At 37.4% G+C, this 12,192-nt stretch overlaps 1 protein-coding gene across 5 annotated transcripts in view; it reads left to right on the plus strand.

Annotated features, from left to right (window-relative positions):
- ACSL1 (acyl-CoA synthetase long chain family member 1) overlaps window positions 1-12,129 on the plus strand; it is a 35,092-nt gene extending 22,963 nt beyond the window's left edge. For all 5 annotated transcript variants that reach the window (XM_048943686.1, XM_048943687.1, XM_048943690.1 and 2 more), the window contains 11 exons: window positions 477-554; window positions 2,241-2,375; window positions 3,938-4,072; window positions 4,939-5,034; window positions 6,122-6,194; window positions 6,880-6,968; window positions 8,620-8,736; window positions 9,301-9,444; window positions 10,064-10,165; window positions 10,242-10,313; window positions 10,500-12,129. In XM_048943686.1, coding sequence (XP_048799643.1) covers window positions 477-554; window positions 2,241-2,375; window positions 3,938-4,072; window positions 4,939-5,034; window positions 6,122-6,194; window positions 6,880-6,968; window positions 8,620-8,736; window positions 9,301-9,444; window positions 10,064-10,165; window positions 10,242-10,313; window positions 10,500-10,640 — 1,182 coding nt within the window. In that variant the 3' untranslated portion in view covers window positions 10,641-12,129. The remainder of the gene's footprint in view (window positions 1-476; window positions 555-2,240; window positions 2,376-3,937; window positions 4,073-4,938; window positions 5,035-6,121; window positions 6,195-6,879; window positions 6,969-8,619; window positions 8,737-9,300; window positions 9,445-10,063; window positions 10,166-10,241; window positions 10,314-10,499) is intronic.
- Window positions 12,130-12,192: the final 63 nt, after the last annotated feature.

Below are 12,192 nucleotides of genomic sequence, written 5' to 3' on the forward strand. Positions count from 1 at the left end.
AGTTCTGGCATATCTACTTTGTGTACACTGCTTATAGAATTAATTCTAAATTAAGCAACTGGTCTCATGTTTAGATCATGTGAGGTACTCCTGATATTAGACTTATGGCTTATAAACTGGACAAATGAACTTTGTGACCTACAGTGAACGTGTTTTTTATCCCCAAGGACAAACCACTTTAATCTCCATACCACCCCCTGCGGTGTGTATAATGGAACTTTTTGGAGCTTCTCTCAGAACATGTTTCTGTTCATAATCATATGTATATTGTGATAATCTGAGCAGTTATTGTATGGAGATGTAACACAATTGCAGCAATGACTTCTAGTACATATAGTCTCTTTAATGAATGAGAGACAGCAAAGCTCTATTTTAACCAAACTGTAGTGAGGGCTGTGCTCTAGAGTTCAAGTGCCTGGCTTCATTGTTTAGCTTAACAAAAATAATTCTATTTTGCTTAACACTTTCACTTTCAGAAAACAGTCATACCTACCCCTGAAGATGTTCTGATATCATTCCTGCCCTTGGCTCATATGTTCGAGAGAATCGTTGAGGTAGGCATGTTTGTTTCACAGAACTACTTAGAAGCTTATGTTTTCTTACAGAGATCTGTGATAAACAGCACTTGTTTTGGATTTTACACGTGAAAACTTGGGGTAAAGTTTGCAAAACATCTCAAAAGTTAGTTTTAGAGCTAGTGTTAGAGAGAAACTGGTTTACTCGAACAGGAGACAAGTCCTCCATATGCTTACTGCCTAAGTTCCCTCTAATATAATCAATGCAGCACTAGAATTTAATCTGCAAAAGTTGTATAAATATTAATTGGGTAATGTGGTGGTCTACTCTCTTAACCAACTTAAAATTAGTTTTGTCTAGAATTACTATTGTTTCCAATAAACTTGAATGAGAAGAGAGGCATTTTGTTTCAGTTGAGTTTTCTTCTGGGAAATGAAAATAGAATTTGTCACTAAATGGCATTGGAAGCCAACATTTTCTTGAATAGTTTTTCTTGCCTGTAAGGCTAAACCTAGAGTTTCACTTCTGGGGATGAGGGGATTCAAGGCTGTCTCAATGCTGGCAACTTCAGTCATAGGTTGAAAGATCATTACTAAGCAATATCCAACTGGAATAAGGTTCCTTAAATATGTTGTATAATAGAGGCACAGATGTTTAATCATAAGCAGTATAGTTCTACTTCAAGTTCAATTAACCTAGCTCCCTTAGATGAAATAGCAAACATGAATTTTGAAGCTGATTATTCCCTTTCATAAACTGGGAAATAAACGGCCTCCATGCAAGTGTGAGAAGATGAATAGGAATGGAAATCTTTCCGCAATTTCACATAGGAGCCCTGAGCTTTCTACTCAAAGGCTTTGATCTATATATGTACATTTTTGTGAAGACTGGGAATAGATGTAACTTAATCAAAGTTATGGAAAACTCAGCAATGGTGGCAGAGTAGCAGAGTCCCAGGCTGCAGCAAGTGAGGATGAGCCCAAGTGCAGCAGCTGTGGATGCAGAAACAAAAGAAAAAAGCTGCTTACCTTTAGAAGGCCTCAAGCAGGCATGGATTTCCAGCAAGACAGCCTAGCCTCTACTGCCAGCCCTTAAACGAGGTCTGGGAAGGGGTGGATCCTGTGGATAAGTGCAACAGGTGGAGCTTCTAAACTATCAGACAGCATAGAACACTACAGGATTAAGTCTGCCTCCATGGGTGCGAGTCTAAAATGATGCTGAAATAAGCAGTGGCTCTGCTTACGTTTTTCAACAAATGTAATCTTGATCACCTAATGACAAACTGTTCACATCCTTCTTGTGAAACAGGAAGGAAAACTAGAGTGCAAGAGAATACTTCACAAGCAGCACACTGCAGGGATCTGACTTTAATGCAGGATTTTGTAGTACAAATAAAGGCAATAAGTTCTAGTATATTTTTTTGAATAAGCTTGTTGAATAATGCTTTGAATCTTCTGCTGCCTCTGAGTTCCTGGCACTAACTTATTTGGCCAACTGCTTTTTCGGCTAGGGGCTCTTGTGCAGTATTTGTTTCTGTCTCCAGGTCTTTGGTCCATGTGCAACAAATGTCTTGCCATTTATCTTTCCAGTCTCATTTAATAGAGAATGCTGCAAGACTTGTCCACATCAGTGGATCCTGCACAGTCCACTCCACATTTAAAAGTAGTACATGTATAGTTAGGGTGCATCATACATTTTTCAGACATCTTACTTTTCTCTAACAGTGTGTAGTTTTGTGCCATGGAGGTCGGATAGGATTCTTTCAAGGGGATATCAGACTACTTATGGATGACCTGAAAACACTACAGCCAACTATATTTCCAGTAGTACCACGATTGTTGAACAGGATGTTTGATAAGGTAAGTTTAAAGCTGAGTCTAGAGCTGTTCAGGGTTTTGAGGGGCTTTCTGAAGTCTGTGCTGATATGGCAGAAGTAATTGTTGTGTTCTGGGATGCCACTGAACTACTGTGTTTTTCTGAAAGACCAGAAAGTACAGGGAGTAGTGCTGAATGTATTAAAGCATTTTCAGGCAGCCAGCACTGGCATAGAAAAGTATGACTAGGAGACTTCGTTCTCTCCAGCTTTATTAAGGGCTCACTGTTTTGCTTTGAGCAAGCTGAAGTCCAGTCTACACTGTGAACTTAAGGCTTAGCATCTGCATGCTGCATTTCTAGTAGCTGACTCATGGAAGGGAATTTGCAAATCAAGGTCAGGTGTCTGCTATGTTTGCATGGACACGTACAAGTTTCCTACATAGCAGCCAGCAATTTCTAGCGGGGAGAACTACAAACCAGCCAGTCTGTAGTGCTGGAGAGAAGGTGTGTCAATAGACCCATTCTCTCCTATGCTTGCTACTTGCCTTCTCAATCTTCCCATCTTCTGCAGTGGGTATTCAGAAGTAGGGTCTTTCTTGGCCCTTCGTATGGAGGATTTTTAATGATCCTTTCTGTATACAGATAGTTGATATCTCAGGGTATAGGCAGAGGAGCTGAAGTATACAAGTAGTCTGTGGTTGTCAAATGAATGGCAGACATGTCAGCTGTCTTTTTCATGAGACTAGAAGAACAGCAAGTAATGCAACACCTCTGTTTAGCCCCAAGAACAAATAGCACAACTCTGATCCCTTTGTAAGGGGAGGAAATCCCAAGACCATTTGCAGGTAGTGCTTAGAACTCTGTCCCTCATTCTGTTCCAGTGTTCTGTGTTGGAATTCTAGAAACAGGGATAAGGCTTGAGTCTCCCTTCTCCTTTTGCTGTGTTCTCTTGCTTGTTGTGCTTGGTGCTATGATAGTTTCATACTTCTTTAGCACATTTTCAACCTCTCACAGCCCTGTAGTAGCCTGGAAAGTTAGCAAGTGAAAAATCAATGTAGGAAGCCTCATAATTCTGAAGGGCTGCTGGGTCTGTCTATTAAGTGAGTATGCTAATATTGGTCTGGTGTTAACTCTGCTCTGTAGCTTTCTGGAAACAACCAGAAGGAGTCTTTAAAAAGATCTAAAAAGGGAACTTACATATACAAGACAAATTGATATTAGGCATTTCTGAAAAAGGTTTGCCTGTTAGAAAATTCCAGGTTTTAGTGAGGTGTGTATGTACTTTAGAACATAATAGGGATTATGCTTAACTGGCATTTCAACCAAGCTAGAATAAAAGCTGATGTCTTTGCTTGCTGATCTATTAAACTATTTTTTCAATGGATTAACTTGTTCATGAGAATGTTGTGCACAGTTGGCTGGAAAGAGAATTCAGTGCCAATTTAAATGAACACAAAAGAAAAAGGCCAAGTCACAAATATCAAAATCACTATCCTTACTAGGAAGTTGTCTAATTGCTTGTTTTAGGCTGAGTCCTTATGCATGCTACTATAAGGAGAAAAGTATCAGGCTATTGCACTCTAATGCTATATAATCTTTTAAATAGATTTTTGGACAGGCAGATACATCATTGAAGAAGTGGATGCTGGATTTTGCTTCCAAGAGGAAAGAAGCAGAACTTAGAAGTGGTATAATTAGAAACAACAGTTTCTGGGATAAAGTTATCTTCCGAAAAATACAGGTATACTTGGAAGTCTAGGTCTCTATATTATGGATATTGAACCTTTTTTACTGTTGCATCGATGTCTTCATTTTTTTTATCGTGAAAAGAACTCCAAATGTGCCTGCTTTCATACAGAACAGCAGTATGATGTGCTCTTAATACTGGAGTCTGAAGCATCATTGTATCTCCTTTGTAATTTATAGGTATCACTTTGCAATTGCTGAATTTGATATGGATGGTTATAGTGTGATGTGATATGGCTTTCCCTCTCTCATTGAAGACTATCTGGCTTCTCAGAGTAAAATTGAATTCTTGTTCTCATTCTTCTTGCTCTTACTGCATCAGATAACTGCATTAGGTTATGCAGAGTAACTGCATAGTTACTCTAAGAGTCTGGTGCTTCCTTCTTTAAGAGTGAACACCCTCCTTTGAAGGAGGAATGCTGAATGTTAGTACTGTATGTAGACTCGTAATTTTCTCACTGTAGGTCATAGTAAGTATGCCTGATATTGTATCTGGTGCTCTCTTGCAATGGCCCGAACTCTGGTTGTACAGCACCCTCCTGTGGCTGCTTTTATAGCACTTAGAATGCATGAGAAACTAATAGAAGGCAGGCTAAAAATAAAAACCCTCACTGCAGGGCCATAATTTATATCAGCTTCTGGTTGAGTCTGTGACGTTACAGCATAGCCTCTGTGTATGTTATGTACTTGAGATGCCATTAAAGAAACGGAAACATTTCTAAATTTTAGTCTCTAATGTTTGTGGGTGGCACTCTTAGGTGGATAGCAGCTGGGGGTGGAATGTAAAAAAACAAAAACAAAAACCTCTGGAAATATCTCTAAAATGCTTTTGGTGTCTGCAGTATCTTGTATCTGTTGTAGGCAAGTCTGGGAGGAAAAGTACGGCTAATGGTCACAGGAGCAGCACCTGTATCTGCAAGTGTACTGACCTTCCTGAGAACAGCTCTTGGCTGTCAGGTGAGTTTCCTAGCCTTAATCAAAAACAATAATGCTTTCAAGTGCCTGATTAAAGACCTAATGTAAGAGCACTTCTAGTGATCTGACTATATGGGTAAATAGCTTTCTGGTATTCTTGGAAGCTGTACAAGTACATATTGTCTTCTAAAGATTCTCATGCCTCTGAGACTTCTATATTCATCTCAAAGTCATTATGGTAACTGAAATATTAACATCTAAACTAAAGGGGGGGAAAAAAGATTCATAGGATGCTGTAAGCAGTAATGAATGTTCTTGGATTAAGTTTCTGGGTCTTGCTGTCCTTACAGAAGTATTCACTACAGGACCATCACTGTACATGGCAGGGAAATTAGAACTAGATGATCTTCACGCTCCATTCTAAACTAAGCCATTCTATGATTCTGTTGTAGAGGATCTCTTCAACATCATGTAGTATTGTTGCTTTATGGATGAGATTGGGTAGAATTACATTGCTTAATTTCTCTTCAAAGCCTCTTCCAAATACGTGCTCTTTTGAGGTTAAATCTGAAGAGACTAAATCTAACAATGGCACAGGATGGAATAAATGTGAAATAAATTTCAGGGGTGGAAAACATTGACATACTAAAAATTGAGGCTTCTGTGACTTGAATTTCTTCAGTAGTGTGCTAGTATAGCAGTGCTGTGCGCAGAAAAGGACTTACGACTTGTGTATAATAACAACAGAGCTGTGATGAGATATAGGGATCTCTGACTTTCGTGAGCAAACTTGTCCTTAAATAATATGAAGTCATTTCTAGTGCCTTTGTTCTTAGTCTCTTCCTGTTGCACTCTGTCACTTTCAGTTCTGATCTATGCAGGTGTCACACATGGCATGTGAAATACTGTGAAATACTGAGTAAGTATTGGAACTGAGGGTGGAATATTATTACTTAAAAGTGTGTATTGAAAATAAAGCTTCTTAAGATGGCAGTATTCTTTAGCATAATCCTCAGTATCTTCTAAACTTAATTTTAATCTGGATTAGGAAGAAAGCAAAAACTTACTGTAATGAAGAAACTATATTGAAAAGTAAGAATTCTGAGTAAGTGTTGGTTTTCCTTCCTAGTTTTATGAAGGATATGGACAGACTGAATGCACAGCTGGATGCTCGCTCTCTATGCCTGGTGACTGGACAGCAGGTACAGTGTTTAATGTCTACCTGCCTGTTAAAGTTCTGATTGCTATAGAAGCCAAATTACAGGATTTTTATCTATTATACACCTGTTGTGAAGAGTAAGATTACCTTTCAAGTAATGTAAAAAAAAAAAACAACAAAAAAAACCAAACAAACTTGGAAAGGCTCTTATGGAGTTATTATTCTTAAATAGCCAGGAGCATTCAGTAGTTCTAACTTTCAAAAGACATTGCCCTTGTGAGTTGAAGTAGATGTAGGAGAGAAGAGATTGTAGTAGTAACTTCTAGTCTTGTAGAAAAGCAATCTGTTCATAAATACTGGAAATTCAAATGATGCTTTCTAGTGTTGGAACAGTCTCCATTTGTTATCTGTTTTACTTCTAGCTCCCTAACTGTTATAGTCCTGATACTTGAAAGTTACTGTAATAGTTCTGCTAATTTAAAATGTCCACAGTCTGATTATACTATAAAGATAGTGAGCCTGGCTACACTGTTCAGTTTACAATGTTTTGGGAGTGTCTGAGAATTTAATGTTTTAAACCCAACAAATTACACCAACACCAGTACAGTAATAGTTTAATGTGTTACCAGAAATTTTCTTCTTGTATTACTTTAGTGTATAGACAGCTTATAGCTACTAGAATCTGACTAACAATCCATTCAGGCTTTTAAAGAATTCCTGTTAAATAGGTCATGTTGGAGCACCGATGGCATGTAATATCATAAAGCTTGTTGATGTGCAAGAGATGAATTACTTGGCTGCCAAAGGAGAGGGTGAGGTGAGTAACTTCAAAATGTCAAGATTTCTTGGAAAAGGGAAAATTGCCTGAGCAAATAACTGATTTGCATCACAAATAACCAAGACAAACAAAAGGATTGTGCATTATTTGCTTGAGTAGAAATGAATCATTGGATTTTAATTCCCAGAAATGCTTAAGGGTTATCTTTTGTTTGTTGGTAGAAGGCTATCTTTTGGCAAATGGAGAACAGCATTCAGATTCTTTCCAGTTGTGTGTATGACCTAATTGCTAGTTCTCTTCAGCAGGTTTTTTTTTTTTTTTTTGCATCTTAAATATGCTTTAAAAGTATACTCAGTTTCTCTAACAACTGTGTTTTCATAGTAAAAAAATATATATATATTTTAATGTTTTTCTTCTACTCACTATTAAATTTTGCTGAATTAGGAGTGAGTTTGGACTCAAACATGGTAGTCTCCTAGAATTAAGTATCTTATTTTTATTCAAATTTCCTCGGTGCAAACTTCTTTGGATTTAACAGAAGTGGTATAGTTTGTTGCACAGCACGGAAATTCATAGCTGTAAATTTGCTTTGCCTAAAATAGATCTTCCTAATTTGCTCTTTAGCTACTATCATCAGCTGGATTCAGCACTTCTAGTCCTTCTTTCTGAGAATAAACTTTCAATATTCTTAGCCCTGTCAGCCCTTCTCTTCACTTTAGTCAGTTATCCACATTCAAGAAAAACTTGTAAGTAGAATTATGTATGCTTATATACAGATGAGGTCTTAGTGCCAGTTAGAAGGATACAGATAAATGATTTGCTGTCGCTACTGGGAGAAACCATTACCTATTGCTATCTAAGATTGAAGGAGTCATAAAGCTCGATAAAGCAGCTTTTCAATTCTCTAGGATATGTAGAGGAAAACTCTACATATTTTTCCAGGTAATCTCTGTTCTTATAGCAAAAGTGACTTAGTTTTTAAAACTTAGGCTTGGTTGTGAGTTTGGTACAGTCCCTGCAAGGTTCTGAGGGCCCCCACTAATGCTTTGTCCTCCCTCAAACTGATTATATCTTCTGTTCACTTGTACAGTAGTTCAGTTTGCCAGTAAGCTATTTTATGCCAGGGTAAGCACTAAAAATGTTTGGGATGAGTTTATTTAGTTTCTGAACTATATTAGTAACTTCCTCTAATCTGAGAATTAATGGGCATTCGTCAGTTCCTTGCCTATTTTACAACTGTACTAATTCCCTAGAGTGATAGTTGACCTAGTATTTGTCTGTCACTATTAAGGCCAAATTAGTAATAAATATTGATTTAGAACTGGATTCTCTAACTCTTCCAGGGTTATTCTGAAGTCCTGATAACTATTAATAATAATAACATATCATGTTGGCACTTCTCATAACTTCATAGGCATGTTTTAATCATCACAATTCCCTACACCCAGGTATACCCTAGAATTACTTCTAAAGCTTTCTACTTGCAAGAGCTTTTTATTATACTTCATATCAATGGAAAATGTCTCAATCCATGCTTCCCCCTACAATAAAAAAAAAAAAAAAAAAAACAGTTCAATTAATATTTCATTACTGTAGTGGTGGTTGCTGAGAACTGTCAGAGAGCATTCCTTACAAAAACTGATGATATTTTCCTTCATAGTAATATATAATACAAATGGCTGTCTTTCAGGTCTGTGTGAAAGGGCCAAATGTATTCCTTGGCTATTTGAAAGATCCTGAAAAAACAGCAGAAGCTCTGGACAAAGATGGTTGGCTTCATACAGGAGATATTGGGAAATGGCTACCAGTAAGTTAATGTATATAGCTGTAAGGTATTTCTGTGGCTATTAGCAATAACTTAACAATTTTAAAATATATATGTATTAATACAGTGAATTAAAAAACAAATACATAACCTTATGAGGAGAATTGTTATGTATGAAACAAATCTGTATATCTGGGGCTAAATATAATAAAAATAGTGTGAACCTGAGACTGTTTCTAGTTCAGGTTAGATGGGTGCAGAGCTTGTTTTAACCTCAGTTTGACAGTGCTCTCCTGTGGTGTCTGTTAATAGCTTCTATCAATAAACTGTCTTGAATCATGCACAGCATTTAAGGTCATGTTAAGACGAAGCCTCAGTAGTATTGTTTCTGATCCTTTCTTGAAAGCTTAATAAAAAGCACTTATTTCTGAAATAGTGCTTTATTTCTGAAAAAGTGCTCTACTTATTTCTATTTCAGAAATAAATAGAGGCAAACTCTTGTTCATATACTTGAATTCTGGCATTATGTGATCTGCTGTGATGCATTGTGTAGACTGGTTATCACTTGAAGTGCCTTTTCTGAGTGGAAATTATTTTTGTCAACAGAATGGTACATTGAAGATCATTGACCGGAAAAAACACATATTTAAACTAGCCCAGGGAGAGTACATAGCTCCAGAGAAGATAGAAAATGTGTATCTGAGAAGTGAAGCACTTGCTCAAGTGTTTGTCTATGGAGAGAGTTTGCAGGTAGGCATTCTTCTGGTAATTTTAAAAAAAGAAATTAAATGCAAGAGAGAGATGGTAGAAAAGGGTTTTCCTTTCTTTTTTCCTTTCTTCCTTCCTCCCTACCCCTGACTTTGAGATTAGTCTTTACACTTGCAGTAGGATCACAGAACGGTTTGAGTTGGAAGGAACCTTTCAAGATGATATAGGCTACCTTTCCCTTTGCTATGGTCAGGGACATCTCCTACTAGACCAGACTGCCCAAAGCCCCATCCAACCTCACTTTGAACACTTCTAGTGTTTGGGCATTTACAGCTTCTCTGGGCAGCCTGTCCTAGTGTCTCTGTTTAGTGTTGCACACTTCAGCTCTCAATTCACTTTGGATTCCACCCGTTACAGAATATGCTTCTGGATCTAGTTTCAGACCAGGTAGTAGAAATGGATTAATTTAATTGATTACTAAGCACTATATATAACCTGCCAACAGTGTATGTGGAAACTTCTTAGAAAAAAGTTTTATTGTTAAAACTGCCACCCAGAACCAGGCAGAAAACCAGTAAGAAGCATTTAGGAACCAGTGTCGCTTTGTTTGAAATGAATAAACAAAACAGGAAAAAAAAAAGGCACTTAAATTTCTTTCTAGGCCTTCTTAATAGCTGTTGTGGTACCTGATCCTGAGACTTTGTGCAAGTGGGCCAAGAAAAAAGGAATTGAAGGCTCATATGAAAAGTTATGCAAAAACAAGGTGAGTAAATAAGTAAACAGCTAGCTATTCAGCATCAACTTTTTTTGAGCTGTACAATGTATTCTTGTATCCACAGGATGTCAAAAAGCACATCCTAGAAGACATGGTGAGAGTTGGCAAAGAATCTGGTTTGAAGTCATTCGAACAGGTAAGATGCTGATTAGACTTGAGCATCTAATCTTTAAACAATCTGTAACAATATAGTCTGACTAAGAACTGGTTTTAATTTGCATTTGGAAATATTTTAAAGTAATATGCTTTTTTATGGTGACTCTATTAAAGGTCTTGTGTATTCCAAAGAATGTAGCTTGGTTACTAGCTGTTTGTTTTCCAGGTTAAAGACATTATCATGCACACAGAAATGTTTTCTATTGAAAATGGCCTGCTGACACCAACACTGAAGGCAAAGAGACCAGAACTACGGAAATATTTCCAGTCACAGATAGATGAACTCTATGCTAATACCAAAATGTAACGGTGGATTGAGTAAAGTGGCACACATCTGATGTCTACTATTGGTCGTCATATCTGTAATTTGACTACAGTGATTATAGGGAAGGAAACTGTGCAATCATAAACTTGTACAAAAATGGGATGGGTACTTGCCATAGGAACATTGAAGAAATGGAACACTGCCTTACTGTCAAGTTGTGTTGCATACTGTTTTTATGGTGACCTACAATTTCCAAAAAGAGCCTTAACTATAAATGGTAACTATATGTAAGTTATTTAAGACTTCATTGGCCAAAAATGGGACTCTCCTTAAACAAGGAGCAGAGATTTTCTTATTGCCAGCATGTTTGCTGTCTGCAGTGTACCTTGCAGTTCTCAGTTCAAAAAAGAATTTGGCAGGTTTGAAAATGCCTCTATGTATATTGCTGCCTCAGGAGGATTACTTAGTCTGTTGGGGGGAGGGGAGAGAGAACCCACCAATATACAACCTTACAGTTATATAGCGGATATTGCATCTTAATTGGTCCTAATGTTAACTGGGGTGAGGCAAGGGTTTCTTCCCTTCCATATCTACAGCCAGATCTGAGGCTTACTTTTGTAAGGTAGAAGTCAGGACTCCGTACTAAGGAGACTGATTAATACAGGTTCAGGCTAAGCTTGCATTTGGTGACTCTGCACTAGACATGTAGATACAGTTAATTCAGCAAGTGCAGCCTTTGCTGCATTAACACAATTTCAGAGTAGTGCCTGTCCAGTTAGTGGGCAGATTCTAACTCTGCCAAGAACACTAGAGATCTAGAAATAAAAGTGATCTAAGAGGCTGGGCTATGCTGACAGTCAGGTAAGTATTCCACCTGTACTAGTCACTTGTTTCCCCATGAATGAATGTGGATTTAAAATGTGTTATTTAAAAAGTGCCAGGTCCTCTAAGCAGAACAGCTTCTGACATAACCTCCATTTTCTGTGCTTTGTGTATGAGCCACTGAGTATTCTTCATGGAATAGCAAAATAGATCAGGTAGAATGTTTTTTGCCTGATGCTTTGCAGTAATTGGAAGTATTCAGATGTGCCAATGAACAGTGTTGGCACTGAATGGGTATTTGTTCAGGGATAAGAAACAAATTCCCAGATAAACTACAGAACTATTTACCCTTTGTTTCAGAAATCAGCAGAAATAAGCCTTATGACAACATAAGTCTTTTGCTACCCTTAACAGAGTTGGTTTTGCATTAGAACTCATTACTGTTTTTTGAAAACATGGATATATGTGTAAGATACAAGCACAACAAGGTTTGCACTAAGATTTGTGTGATTGTAATGCACTACTCTGTAGCATAATTTCATACCTGTGTGCAGTTAAGGTACACGAATCCAAGTCAACTGTTAGAGCAGTAGTTTGTTACATTGGAATTCAAATGTTTGCTTAGTGTTGGCTATTTCTATGTTTTATAAAACCAAAACAATTTTCAAAACCAATGAAGGAAACCAAAATAAATACTTCTGCATTTCAACTCAGTGAAGTGTTTCTTTAATCAAGTGGATATGCTGCTGACTGACAAGCTGAGGTGCAACTC

Source organism: Lagopus muta, chromosome 4, assembly GCF_023343835.1.
Source record: "Lagopus muta isolate bLagMut1 chromosome 4, bLagMut1 primary, whole genome shotgun sequence".
Classification (NCBI taxonomy): domain Eukaryota; kingdom Metazoa; phylum Chordata; class Aves; order Galliformes; family Phasianidae; genus Lagopus; species Lagopus muta.